We start from the raw sequence: 15,503 nt of genomic DNA on the forward strand, positions 1-15,503 counted from the left end.
CGGGGTTTGGGGAGCGCAGTGCCGTCCGCCGCGGAGCGGTGCCGCCGGGACACACACCGGCTCCCCCCGCAGGCACCCAAATTAAACACCCCGGAGTAGTCTGGGGGCGGGCGGCTGGAGCGGGGGGGTGGGTGGGGGAGGCATTTTCCATAACATCTTTTCGGAGAAGAACGGCGTGGACGGGATGCTGATGCGGGGACTTGAATTTTCCAAGGCTGCTGTTAATGAGAAAGATCGCGCCCCCCACAAATCGGCAGAAAACTCTGCCCCGCAGTTCGTGTGTCAAAGCGGTACTTGGCCGGTGCCAGGAGCGCGTTTGGGTATCTGTGTTTGTATGTGTGTGACTACATACACATACCATCTCTCTATATGCACAGAAAGTGTGTATAGTGGTGACAAGTCGGTTCAGAACATTGGCTCGGACACTGTCCCAGCTGTGCAACTGCCTTACCAATTTCTCTGTAACTTGATTAAACCTCTGCAAATAAGGTCAGTACCTGAGCAGACCTAAGTTTTAGGTTCCCGAGCCCAGGGGAAGGAGGAACCACAGAGGAGACCCGCGCTCGGCCCAAATCCTGAGTCTGGTTCCGAGAGTTTGGTGCTACGGTCCGGGAACACTTTGCGTGACTTTCGCTGCCGCGGAAGGGGGCTGGGGTTCCTGCATTGTTACTGCCGCTGTGGCCTGAGCCAGCTGGTGCTTTATGCATGAGCCGCACTTTCTCTGCTGTTACGGAATGGGCTTTGCACATGAATAAAACGGTGGCTGTAGGAAACGATCGGGAAGTGCGAGTTGCCCGGAGCACTCCTTTGAGCACACCCCGGCCAAGGGGGGAGCAAGCCGGGAGAGAGCGATGTGTTCAAACCTGCGCGCTCGGGCGCTCGGTCGGGGAGCCCGCCGTGGCAGCCCGTGGCGGGCTGCTGGCAGCAGATGGCTTTTGGCAGCGCAAACCCCGCGTGCGCAGGCTCCGCAGGGCCGGCCGCGGGTGCGGGGGGCGGCGGGGTCCGGGGGGCGCGGGGACCCGCCCGGCCCGGCTCGGCTCGGCTCGGCTCGGCCCGCGGCAGACAGCCCGGTCCCCGCGCCGGCTATTGTGACGGTCTCACGTGTCAGAGAGACGTTCCGAGCCGTCCCTTTCATCCCGAGCAGCTGCCTCGATTCAGAGATAAACAGCAAAATAGCGTGTGTCTGTGCTGAGGCGCGGAGGCTGCGGCGCCCCGGGTGAAGCCCTCTCAGTTTCCGGAAAGATTTCCCACATGGTCGCATCTACCAATCACAACAGAAAGGACCAATTCATCCTGGCTGCATTTCACATATACTCAATGGAGTTATAGCATCCAGGGATAAATCTGGCCCTTTGTGGTGGTGCCTAAGGATATTTCAAGAGAGATCCCAGAGGTATGACTGTTAGCACTGTTTTAAGTAACTGTTTTGCAGCATCTGGCAAACCTGCCCTATAGATTGGAAGTTTGTGCCAGGAATGAACTTTGTTCAGCAGGAAGAGTCAGATGCGTAGGAGCGTTTATGTGTGCATTATTTTTTGTTAGTGCTCTGAGTAATCATGGGGCTACTGCTGCCTTTCTTCTGTGGCTTGCTGTTATTTTCTCTATTGTCAGTTTTGTAAATTGTAACAGTGAAGTGTTGCCATGTGAAAAAGCCTGGGTTGATATTAATGACATAAGCACCAAAGTGTTTGACGACCGTTTGGCAGTGAAACTGGACAGACGTTATTAAACCTATCAATGATTTAAAGCTTCAGAAAGAAGGTAAGACTTGAATACACATTTCAGTCATCATTCTTGAGATGGTATACCAGATTAATTTAAAAGTTAAATGCTTTGGAAATCAGGAATTACTTTAATATATTAAATCATTTTCCAATTAAGTTCCTTAAATATTTTTTGGTGTGTTGCACTGCAAATCGAATAAATTAATTTAGAAGTCGTTTCCAGAATTTCTTTACTAGCTGCTAAAGCTTCTTTCAAGTCATGCCAGTATGAGGGAGCAAACTGTTCTTTTTAAATGCAAATGAGACACTCATTCTGTAGACAAGTGCAACTCTTCTATTTCACTTTGCCTGAACTGATAATGTGCTTAAAAGTGCACAGTCATAAGACATATGTTTATGCTTGGAAAAGACTTACCAAGAATGTTTCCAGTATAAGATACTGAGTATTGAACAAATGTCTTTTCAGATGTCTTTGCCACTGTCCAGTGATTACATTAATGGACAGAGTAGGTTTACCAGGCCCTTTGGAGGCATACACTTAGTGAGCATTTCGTTTTTCACCCCCTTCACCCATCATGATTAACATTGCTGTGAAAACTTATCTGACTTGTTCTAACATGTCGTCATGTTACAGTATTGCTCTGTCACTCATTTTCAGGCTCTGTGTGTTTAAGGGAGTTTGAAGGGCAGGAGGCCTGCAGAATTTTTGTTGTTCAGTGTATTTGGTGAGTGTTTGCTTGAGTGCTCTCTCCCAGGAAAGGAGATGGAGGACGATGGAGTATGATGGATCCACACTCTGGGTCAGAATGCTGATCTTCATTAGGTCTTAACCCTGCAAACTCATTCGAAACTGCATTTTGGTTCTTGTAAAGTTAGTTAAAACTTGCTTTTGGCCCTTATTAGAGGATTTGGCACTATTTTTCATACCTGGGTTTTGGTCATGTATTTTCTTTTACAAATTGCCAGACTTTGATTCTTTACATTTTAAGTTTGCTGAGCTGCTGGTAATGTAGAATGTATTCCTCAAATCTTAGTGTTTTAGGTTTTCTAATTGTTCTGTTAGCACTATTTTTTTCATGGTCAAATGATTTGCTCATAGCATGAGTTCCCAGGCACATGCATGGGAGGTATTGACATGCACTTCTCTGTAGCCAAAGGAAAATGCAATAATGTAGATTCAAACATTCACGTCTATCTTACAATTTTCAGTTGGCAGACTTTGTTTCAGAAGACTGCTTAGATCTTATTTTTATAAACCTAAAATAGCATTCTAAGCATCTTAGCCTAATATTTCTGTATCTGCTGTGAAAGCTCGTTATATTCTGCATATATTGTTATGCAGACTTTCTCGTCTGTTTCTTTTGCATTACCCATGAAGAGAGAAAAGTGAAAGAACAATGCAAACAATGTTGGTTATGACAACTGTGTGAGGTATCTCTTATACAAACAGACAGAATGGACGGTATGCTGTGGTATATAGGTCAGCCTTTGAAATAACATAGTGGAGTTCTTACACTGGACAGATTTAGGGTGGGGTTGTACTGTTCAACTCTTGAAACTTGAAGCATAATTACATTTCAGATATTGTATGTGAATAGTCTATTCAGTTGAAGTTTATTTTGGGAAGCATCACATTCCATAATTGAGTTGAATGCTATAAAAGAAATAACTTTGATAATCCAAATGTCTAATTTGATAGAAGAATATGGCCAGTGATTTGAGGCTGCTTGAAATGATAAGTTTAAATGTTTATGGTAAAGAGCAATAAATAATGGCCTTGTGGCTTTCTACGTTGAAGTGTCATCTCCAAAGACTGCTTTGATCGGTACTGTAAGAAGGATTGGTATATTTTAATTTTAATACTTGCAACTTTGCAGTGTTTTCAGATATCTGCTCACATAAAGTGCAGTTATATAATTATAGTTTGACCACAGCTAATGACAGGGATGCTGACCTCTGCCAACAGTAGGCAGAAAAATAGTGGTCTTTACTGCTCCCAATGGTTAGCCCTGCAGAAATTATGCACTGGATTCTTCTGTGATTTGCTACCTTGTTCAAAAATACGGGAGCCTACAACTCATCTTTCTTGTATTCACTGGTAGTTGTCAGTGCAGTGGAAAATACAGCCAGACAGCAGAGGTAAAATGATAGGACTGTAGTTGTTTTTAAAGAGAGGAGTAAGAGGAAAAAGGAGGGAGAGGGAAGCACAACCTTTCAAAATGCAAAAAAACCAGAGTGGCATTGGGTAGAAGTGGATAAGGAGATATATACAGTGCTTTGTAAGCAGGTAAAATCCCACTCGTAATCAGAATTCCACAGAGCAAAGTGCATATATTTATACTCGGCATTTAGGACTAATTATTGTGTAAACTCTACCATAGAGACTACTCTAATACAATGTTCCATGGCTGTTTACAAAGTGTACATTATTTCCAGTGGCATGCTCCCGTCTAGTCTCTGTCTGAAACTCAGAACTGTGGCAAGCAAGTACTCTGAAGGGCAGCTCTAAAGTTGAAATGCTGTGTTACCTGTTTTGACAGCATTTTAGATTATGTTCATATTGTTTATTCTGGACATATTTTTTTCACTTAGAGAACTACTTGTCCTCTACTGCATTAGAATCTACTTTAAATTTGTTTGCTGTTTTTTAAAGGAAAGATTAAACAGTTGCATTATGGCTGACTGTTGATTTTTCAAGTGTTAAGTGTTTTAGTTTCAAAAATACCATAGGAATAAGGGAAATGGACTTTTCTTTCCTGTGTTACTAGACCTTAGTATGTAGTCTTAGAGTTTTGGGCAAGCCTCAGGTGTGCCTCCTGAAATTCCAGTGTTTCAGAAAAGAAGTGGTTCCAACTTTAGTGGAATAAAGAAAACAATTTATGTGTGTGCTTTTGAGAAATCTTTCTCAAAGATGTCTATAAACCCAAAGCACTTGCAGCAATTTTTTTTTCTTTCTTGCGAAACATCAGTTCCTTCAGAGGAATTATGTTTTTATTCTCTTACAGAATGATACATTTCAACTCTAGGGCATTAACCTCCATCAGCCTATCATGAGGTCTTCTGAAAAATAGTGGAAACAGTAAACTACCAAGAATGCTGAATTAGCTAAACACTACGCTACATACGCAGTACCTTTGTTGTTTACATTAAACCAAAGAGCAGCTGGAGCTGCATTTGAGAAGGTGATACTGTGGAAGACTGGGCAGTCACAGCTGTTGAATTTGGGGCTTGTTGGGCATGTTAACTGGAAGAACTGAGTACCCTCCGATCCTCAGATTCCATCTTAGCAGGGACTATCTGTCTTGCTGAGAATGTAGAGAAGCATTTGAAAGCGCACTATGTTTTAAAACACAATTTATGTTTAAGAAGAGAATTATCTAATCATGGTAGGATTAGGATAAAAATTCTTGGATATTTAAAATCCCATATTGATGGTAGATGTAACACGGCTTAGACGTTGGAAGTAAAAAGTCTCTTGACGGCGCACTCAGCATGGCTCAAGAGGACCTGAAAGCACCACTTCGTGTGGTGAGAGGGTAGTCCTGGATCAGGCAGACCTTGGCTTCTGGAACTGACAGCAGAGGCAAATTAGTGGGCAGCTTTGTTTATCTTTTTGAAGAGGACACATGCCTCTTTGAATGTCTAGCATGGACTGCATACACTGAAGTACTTATTTTAAATATAGCCTAGATTTAAATGTTTTGTTGTTGCGGTTGAACTGTGTGATTGCTGTAGATCCCTTCCAACTGAAATAGTCTATTCTACTGTTTTAGTTACGCAACTGGGTACTGATTTTCTGCCCAAGGAATGTTTTCTCATTAAAAACGTTGAGTTACAAACTGCTCCAAAACATGGTTTATAACAGATTCGCCAAATGACTCTTAATTATAGCAATGCTTCCAAAATACTTTCAGGCATGGAATTCACATCAACCCAAATGAGATTTTCTTGGTCATAATGCTTTTCCCTACAGCGTTCAGTTCGAAAACGGCAGCGTTGCATTATTCTATGGTTAGGCAGAGATTATGTAGCAGCAGCAACAAACCCTGCCCTGCCACAGCAGCGAGTGCACAGAAGAAACTCTCGTCCCCCTTCTACTGGAATATCTGCCTTTTATGTTCATCGGTAGTGATCAGTTTTTCAGTTAATAAAGTCAGGGCACGGAAATAAAGTGTTAAATCTTGACTTAGACCTTCAAACTTAAAATTGCTTCAGCAGACATCTTAGTGCAATCGTATATTTGCCATGTCTGTGGTTTTCTTTTGCTTCTTATGTTTGCAGTAAGTAGTTTATTTTATCATTTGCATTTTCTATGGCTCTCATATACTTGTATTTTATCTTTCAATTGCACATACGCTAACACTGTTCCTGAACTGTTCATTTAGTATTTCTCCCTGGGCTGCTATTTGATTTGCCACAGACACTTGTAGTATGGTTTCCTCCCAAGAAACACGCTGCTTTCTAAGTTGCAAAACATACTTGAATTACATGAGCATCTGACAAGTCCAGGTTAGTGGAAATGTCAGAATGTTTTAGCATTCACATTCTTGACTGTTAAACCACTCTCTACCAATCAAAAGTGGCAGGAGTGGCTTTTTTCAAAGGTAGTGCTGGCTAAGCATGGAAATTGAGCTGCTGTGGTGGTACTTTTGTCTCCTGCTATTGTTGTTGATGATTATATGGTCTTAAAGGTTAAATGAAAGTTACTGTAGCTGGTATGTATTTTTGTTATATTAAGAAAATCTACAGTGAACTCCAGTTCTTATTCTATATGCAAGAAGAAATCAGAACTCTGAAATCAGACAGTGATAACCTGTACTTAGGGAAATGGGTCAGTAAAGGAAGTATGAAGTCTGCAATGTGAAGCAAAAGATTTATCCAGACAGTTCCTGGCAGAAGAGAAGATTATATAAACATGTAAATTCCTATTGTATCTATGCTACTCTGTATGTATATACACATGCAGATTTCTGCTTTGTTATATATTGCTGAGTTTGAAGGAAGTGAACTTACTCTGAGAATACATAATTTCTATCCTGTACTGTAAGTAACTGGGTTTTTGAAGTCATATTCTGTTCACGGTTGCCAAAAGTGTGTAGGTTTGTGTTCATGAATAAGAGAAAACATTTGTTTGTCATACAATACTTGTGATTGCCTCAAGCTGAAATAATAATAAATAGAAAATGGAAAAACATGGTGAAAAGGGGTGATAACCTTTCCAAAAAAGTATAATTGATCATTTGGCAGACAAAGTTGTGAGCATTAGTCATAGAAACCTGCAGATAGTAGAGGCTTAATATCAAAGCTAATGATTTATTTTATGTTAATGACTTTCTGCTAGGGCATAAAAGACTGCTCATAATGGACTCTCAGTTGCTGTGTTCAGTTGTTAAGGCTAATGGGATAATCTTTACCCAAAATTAAGCTCTTTGAAGTAAATCATGGGTGTTGTTTTTTCAAGTCAACTCTTGAAAATGTATTGGCAAACTGATTCTTTTAAGAACTGCCTGTAATCTTATAGGAAAATATAAGACAAGTTCTTTTTTCTTCATTAGCAGTTTTCTTAATTGTGTTGGAAATAGATGTTAGTATGTTTTTTTTTACGGTTCTGAAGATAATATTCAAGATGTGGAAGTCATTTACTTCCGGTGCTTTTTATCATAGTGCAATAAGTTTTTGTGAGGCACAGTTGTTTTTACAGGTTGACAAAGGGAAAAAAAAGAATTATATTTTAATGGCTGAGCCAGTTATTTACTAAATGGCAGTAAAACTCTTAGTTTGCATTGAGAAGTTTTTTAAATCATTTTACAATTAGTTATAACAACACATTATATTTCATAAGAGATAATTTGCCTACTAAAGTTCACATAATGTGCTACATCATGTGTAGTGGTTAATAAGGCCTCCTATCTCACTCCTGATGGCTATAAAGGCTATTATGTTCATGGCAGCAGTTCAGGTACAGCTGCTGTTGTGTTAATAATGCATCATGTCCACTAATAAACACAGCAAAGGTCAGCAACCCAGAGCACCTAAAACACCCCATTCTCTTTCCAAAATATTTATTAACACCTTAATGGTGTATCTATTCATTTTGGTTAGGTTTATATCAGTTAATGACCCTCATGGAATACTGTGTGTTCAGGTTTTGCAACCTACATGCTGTTCTGGGCTGTTGCATTCATCCTTTCTTTTTCATCACAACCATGCATTGTTTCTTTAAGACTAGCATTCCACGGTCACTTTGTGATTAACTTATTTTGTTACTTAGTTTGACAATTTTCATTTTTTTCATCAACTAATTTAAGATTCTGTTTAGAGCCTGAATTTTCATTACTTAAGACTCTTTATAGGAATTCTAACAACATGTTAAAAAACTATGTGACTGTGTAACACATTCTCACGTGTGCACAGAGAGATGCGTGTATACATGTGTGTGTGTATTAGCACTACTTCCTCTAGGTTCCACATGTAATTTTATACTAGTTACTTATGTTTTCCTTTTTAGCATAGATTGTTGTATTCATAAAGGTTTTTTAAAATGCATTTTCTACAGACAAAGAACAATATCACATGGGATTTCCATTTTGCCAGGGAAACATGCAAATCAATAGGCCAGCACTTATCTACATTAAAATTAGGCACACTGTAATTTATGGGTGCAGTGATATTGTATTTGTCTTGCATAGCCTGAGATATTCTTTAAGGTAGCCTGGCTATGTGTCCGTAGAGAAAAACAAAAGTGTTAATTGAACTAAATCTCATTTTCTCATCTTGTAGTATTACCTTTTGGTTTTGGTTACTTATTTTGAAAACCTGATTTTAATTTTTATTTTTGTGCTCTGTGATTTACAAACAAATGTTCAGAGGGCAGAAAAATACCACTATACTTCCATCATGAGGAATGAAAAAGCTTAGCTAGCTGAAGGGTTTCTATTTGGTGTAGCACATAGCTACAATGACACATTTGTCATGCTTTAAATATATAATACATACAATAAAATATGTACAGGCACAGTTGTGATATATGTAGTGTGTGGCTCCATTGCTATTGTTTGTAGTCTCTACGGTTGTCATACATTGTTCTTTGCACATCATACCCTTACAGCAGAATTTGACACAATTTCTAGCTTTCAGTCCTGCACCATTTTCATTGCACAATATACATGAGTTTGACAGGGTGTGTTGAGGACAACTCTGGCAAGCAATTGATATTTTGAAGTGGCAAGCGTTTCAGCAGCTGCCTGCTTGTGAAAAAGGAATGATAAGGTATACTGTATTGTTAGTTTCAGGCAAAGCGTTAAGGTTTAAGCTCTGTAAAAATGTACACATTATTCGTCAGTGGTGAAGCAAGTCTTTTATGTTTTTTAGAGCTTAGCTCTCTGGCTGATGTGAACTAGAATGACATTGGTTTAATGGTCAGTAAATGAATAGGAGTACTTTGAATTTGAACCACTGCCAATTTTGCACCGACAAAGAGACTGACAAAAGAAAGATTTTATGTGAAAGCAAAGCACAAGCAATGTTTGGGGAGGTGGGGAGAGGGGCAGAGGAACCCAACAGAAATATTCTCCAATGCAGCCTTGTAATGATTCTAAAATTGTTAAAACACATCCATTTTGCATGGCTCATCGGCTACGAATCTAAGCTGTTTCATCTAATGTTCTTTAAAACCTGTTGTATACACATAGTCTTTTAGAATATATTCATATGGAATTTACAGTGTGTTTTTCTAAATACCACACTGTGCCCTGAAGGCCTGTTGGCAGAACATCAGACTTGTCCACTGCTGGAGTTCCCAAGTCTCTCTCTATCTGGTAGTGGGAAATTGTGGTTTAATCAGTTATGGCACTTTCAGTGTGTAACATTCATTAGTAAGGCAATTTGTCATGACTGTTAATAGTCAGGATGCATCTGCTCTCTCTTCAGTTATGGAGTGTGATAAGCAAGAGGGCAAATATTTCAATATTTAATAATATTAGCATGTTTGAAAACTGTAATTCAAGGTTAGTGCTCAAAACACAAACAGCAGATTGCTAACAACCTCTTTATTTTTACTGGTTTTACCTTTACAGATTGGATGCTCTTACAAGTTGTGCATTATCTAACTGGGTATTAGAAAGTAAATGTTAGCATCTTCAGTGTTTAACAAAGACTTTTCCTCTGTTATCATAAATTGAAAGTCAGGATATTTGCAAGGAGTTGCAAATACTTATAATTGAGCCACATGATTTTCCAGTGTGTCAGTAATAAATTGTTCACAGTATCATTTTTGGCAGTAGCAGGCCATTTAGTGTTAGTTTAGTGACCGGGCAGCTTATAATGTAATGTTAGAAAAGATATTCGATGCCTACCAAATAGACAACATGCAATTAGAATAATGTTCTCTTCTCACTAAAAACGAGCTTGTAATCATTGTTCATTGTTCTAAGTATGAAAGGATAAATTGTTTCCTACAGTCAAGAGAGGTTGGAAGGTTTTTTTTCCACATATATCTGATAACCCTCATGTATTACATAATATGATACCTTCACACACAATAGCTTTGTGACACATTTTAATTTTTAATGAAAAGCCCCAAAATTTTAACATAATTATTTCTTTAGAAACTGAGCCCAATCTTGGTAAAATCCGTTCTTGCTGGTAACAAAAGCTGTTACTGTTTAAGTTCCTGTTCAGCAGTTAGTTGGTACGCTTCACTGGATGTTGTCAAAAAGGCTTTTCTCTTGATTGACAACCCCGTAGGAATGTGAATGGAGATTTTAATTGCATATCATGTGTGCATATCAGAGTGAGTGGATTCACTGACTCTGCTTAGCTGTGTATCTCTACAGGTCAGCCATGCCAAAACACTTTTTCTTTAAATAAGCAATTGATATATTTTCTAATGAGAGAGAAAAAGGGCATGCAAGTGAAGAACGGACTGTAAAGAGAAAGGTTCTTGTGAATTTTGAAAGAAAAATGTGTGCAATAAGTTTTCAGAAAATTTTAACACAATTAAGAGATGTTTTGAGGATGTAAATTCATATCGAGTCTAAGTTAGCCAAAGACTGCTGGAATATATTTTTCTTCTGTCATTTGCTACCTGAAGTGTATTTATCTTTTTACTTTTTTTTTTCCCCCCAAAAGTACTTTGAACAAAATAAGTTAAAAAAAAAGAAGTGAGTGGAAAAATTTACTGAGGCAGGCTGCCCTTGTGCTTGCACCTTTACAGAGATTTGGGGATATGATGAGGGTTTCTTCATGTGTATGTGAGAGCTAGTGGGCTTTCTCATTCATACTGGTTTTGATCCACACTCTTTGAGCAACACTGTTGATTTGGGAGGAGATTTACCTCGATAAGGACCTCAGTTTTAAGTCTGATAATAAAACTGAGTTTTAATATCAACTGTAATATCACTTAAATGTAACAAAGCAAAATATTCATTCTTATGAATAGCAATTAGATTTTGATGTCTCAGATTAGATTCCAGGTTTCATTTTACATCAGAAACCACTACATTGACTGTATTCTTTCTAAAGCTCATAAAGCATTGGCAGCTGAAAGCAGAGCTACAGGACAGTTGTGAGGACCTTTTAGCTGAGCTAGTGTTTTGTGCCTGTACAGGGACATTGACATCTAAAGGGGGATGACAGTTGCATTTTTCTGGGAGGACCCAGGGGAAGGAATTGTTAATTAATCAAAAAGTTTCTTTTGAATGAAAAGCAAATTGACTCCCTTTTACTGTTTCACTCTTTGTGTAAGACCAGCTCACACTTTCAGGTTATATTTGGGTAAAAAGTATGGGAAAGGAGGATGCCATTGAGGGCATTGTTGAGGGCACATCACCTGGTCTGACAACATACTGTTTGACCATGGCACCTATATGGAGTTTGTTCACTCCTGTGTTGAATTAAAGTTTATCTCGTCCAATTACATCTTGAACATCAGTAAACCCTTAGGAGTGCTTGTAAGTGAAAAATAAAGTACCAGGTCCACAAGGCTCCCAAAGCCGGGGAAAACTCTAGACTTTGAAAGTCGGAACCCGAAAGAAGTGAAGAACTTTTAGATTTATTTTTCATTGTTAGATTGTTCAACATGATAAAGCTTGTAACTAAGTTTTTGATAAAAATAAGAGTGGATCCTGAAGGTGTAATTTTGGACTAACACCAGGACCATTTTTGTAAATCACCATAGTAGCTCTTGTATTAATGTTGAGAAGATTATAACATTGATGTTGTAAGGACCTCATTTGTTCAGGACTTTGTTCAGTTACAAAGTCAAACACCTTAATGCTGGAAAGGAGAGATTTAAGGATGTTTTCATTTTGCTCTTTGTTATGTTGTCATTGGCAGGAATCGATGAAGTAAAACAGCAGATGTGGAATAAGTGAACACACCATTGCAACTTTATCATTGATGCAGTTGCAAATGGCACCTGATCTAGGCTTTCAGGCAGCCTCAAATCTGGCATTTTCTACATTTTGACCGCTTGACTTTGTAACCCAAATAATATTCTTTCAAAAATACTTTCTTTTTTTGTGTTGCTAATTCATTGGATCATATCCATGACATTCATTGTTGTTGTCTGTTAGGAATATTTGAGTCACTTCAGCATTGCTGCACAGATTTTTCTGCACAGATTTTTACTGCAGAGTTAACTCTTGTTGGTAGCAGGGAGAGTCTTGTCATGGTGAGTGAGAGGAGCACCAAGTCTTGCTGTGGCTAGTAAAATCTTGGTCTCTCTTACCAGTTCCTTCAGTCTGTGGATACTTTGACACAGGCTGTCATGAGGTATGCTTACATTTTAAAGATTTTGGATCAAACATGAGAATATGTGTGCTATTTTGTCATTTTTTTGGTCATTATTTTCTACCATTCACTTATCAGAATATTTCCTTATTCTTACTACTGAGCTTGCAATGGACCTGTAAAAAGCTGAAAATACAGTATTGGAATGCATATTTCTATTTATTAGGAGTTAAAATAGAAGAGTATCATAATCATCAGGTCTTATTCTGGGTAAGGATGTAACACTGTGAGTAAACATGAGCTTTCCACACTCTCTGGTAGCTGACTGTTGTTCAGTCAAGTGTGGGAGAGGACAGCAGGGAAAGGGGGCACTGAGTGTTTAAGGAACTCATCTAAGGAAAAGAGCTGAGGCTGTGGTCTCAACGCTGGTTTAAGCATGTGTTTGTATTTCACCATTACTGAATACTGGTTTCCTTTCTGCCCTTATGTTTCATGTAAGAAAGGACACTCCTTCCTCCTTTATGTTTTACGTATTCTCCCTGATGAAAAGGCAGGTGAATTACAACCTTAGAGTATCTGTCACCCAGGGATTAGGAATCTGTGCTAGAACAGAAGGAAACATGAAGCTATCCTGTAGAAAGCAGATTTTCTGACTGGTCTTGGCTAAAGCTGGATAACATTTCCACCAGTATGGGCACCAGAGCTATCTCCAGGGAAAAGCTGACCAGGTGTCTAGTTGAGAAGGGACGCCACGGGAGGGTCCTGAAGTAACTGTACTGTCAGTGAAGAAGGGGTGTGTGGAGTGTGCCCCAGATAGACTGATTTTTACCCTGAGTTCTTCGGTGTTAAAAGGTATGTTAATGTGGATTTACGGAGGTCTTCATGATACATACATCGCTTTTTTTGTGGACTTGCATGATTCCAGGCAGTGTTTGCTGGCTCATGGAATAAACTCCCTGAGCTCCAGGGGTTTCTCTGAGAAATGCTTGCTTTCTTCAGTCCATGAAAGATTATGTTTGCTATTCCATTGCTGCATTCATCTGCTACTTTCCTCACTCATGTTCTCTAGAAGTCCTGACATCCTGCAACAAAGGCTGCTGCTTCAGCAGCTGATTCACCGTCTCCTGACAGGAACTATCTTTTAAGAAGGTAGAACACAAAAATATCAGGAAATGCTTTTGTGACTGTTATATAGATGAGATCATGTAAGAGAAACAGGGAAAAGTAGTCTCTCCACAAATAGAACTTGGTGAGAGAAAGAACAGTCTCTCTTTCTGTGGACGGAGAGGTCCTTCAACACAAATTTAATTGTGGAGGAGGTCTAAAGAAACACTATGAAATGCTATGCCATCTCAAGTCCCATTCCCCACCCCCCTTCCTCCTCATCTCTGAGAAAATCACTCTTCTCCACATCACAATTTGTTATCTCTTAAATTGGATGAGAAGCTTGTTCTTCCTCAACAGCAGATCTTATTTCAGCCCTTATCTAGTCGTTCAATAACTTATGCCTCTAGCCCTTAAAAAAACCCAAAAAACTAAACAATAAAAACCCCACAAAGCTGACAAGTTTGAAGTACAAGGAGTGGGCCACCTAGTTCTGTGAATTCTTTTTCCTTTAGGGCCACTCCACAGTACTCCATAAAGATAATTTTACTATTTAGTTTTTGTTTTTTCTTCTTCTGGGGTTGATTATTTAGCTGAGAAACTGGTGAATGAATTCTACACAGAAATAATTAAAAAGAGTTACCTTAAGATTATTAACCACACAGGTGCTGAAATAATGAAAAGACTAGTTTATACCCATAAAAACAAGGAAGAGAAAGGTCAGAATTAGAGCTGGAATTCCATATTTAGTTTGAAATTTCTAGTGATGGCAGCATATATTGTGTATAGGACTATTACTCTTTGGCAAGCCCTGCTATATCTAAACACTTTTGGGTGGGCTAAGGATGAAGTTTCATTTTAACTTGGAATTTTCTTGCTTTGTGGTTTTAGACTTTAGATTATAATAACATTTCATGAACATCAATTTATATGGTACAGTTTATTGGTAGAAGATGCTATTTTTACACAATCTTAGTGCTAAGTCTGTTGCATTAGATTTTAAAAGATGAACTTCATAATATGTTTCCTGACAAAGATTTGTATCATCTAGAATACAGAACTGTGACAAGCTGTTTGTAAAATAATTAAACACATCTTGTATTTTCTAACCATTTTTTCCCATTATCCCAAGGAAGAATGCCACCATGTGCAAAACTTTACCCTCTCAGTGCTTTAGTACGTGGGCTGAAATACACTCCTGAATATGTCATTACATTCTGTATGCACCACTTGTTTGCCAATGTCTGTCACCAGTCCTGCCTTAGTACAGTCTCCTGTTCTTAGTATCTTGTGTTTAGACTCAGTGCAGCACAACTACAAAGCTGCTGTCTTTTTAGTATTGAATTTTTAATATGTTTCAGCATTTGAAATGATTTTGTTACAGTACTGAACAGAATTGAACTGTATTTGAAAAAGTAACCATTCTTTCCTCCCTTGAACTGTGTACGGTACATTGTGTACTCTGTTCTCTCTCTATCTGAGTCTCCAAATTAGTTTGTATCACCTCTGTTATAAAACTCCTTTTCTTCCACCACTGTTCTGAAATTGCCTTTCATACTCAGTGTAACCTATGAATTGGTCCTGCAAGTGAGTCATTCCAAGGTTGCTGTTCTTCCCTTATAACTGTATTTAATATAAAATACTGCGCTCTGTGTTATGTCCATCTTGTTCAGATGGAACAGTGTCTGCTGAGATGGAAAAGCAGAATGCAATATCAGAATACATTTAAATGTAATAATGTCTCTAGAATATTTCTTTTTATGGTGCAGAAATAACAGCTCTTCTGCTGTTATCACTGCTTGGGCTTTTAGAGGCTTGTGGTACCAGGGTATTTCAATGACCAGCTTGGCCTTGCAGCTCTTACCCTAGGAAAAATACCATTGATGTCCAGAGGAATTTCACATTCTTAAAGGATTGTGATTTGGCCTCAGGTCAGGTATATAA

General features: G+C 38.9%; 1 protein-coding gene across 1 annotated transcript in view; it reads left to right on the top strand.

Annotated features, from left to right (window-relative positions):
• The first annotated feature begins 1,132 nt into the window (after positions 1 to 1,132).
• Positions 1,133 to 15,503, top strand: part of TOX (thymocyte selection associated high mobility group box) — a 222,672-nt gene continuing 208,301 nt past the window's right edge. The window contains 3 exon segments of the mRNA XM_032704147.1: positions 1,133 to 1,285; positions 1,288 to 1,359; positions 1,362 to 1,393. Of these exon segments, the coding sequence (XP_032560038.1) occupies positions 1,252 to 1,285; positions 1,288 to 1,359; positions 1,362 to 1,393 (138 nt within the window). The 5' untranslated portion in view covers positions 1,133 to 1,251.

Source organism: Chiroxiphia lanceolata, chromosome 1 (assembly GCF_009829145.1).
Source record: "Chiroxiphia lanceolata isolate bChiLan1 chromosome 1, bChiLan1.pri, whole genome shotgun sequence".
NCBI classification, from domain to species: Eukaryota; Metazoa; Chordata; class Aves; order Passeriformes; family Pipridae; genus Chiroxiphia; species Chiroxiphia lanceolata.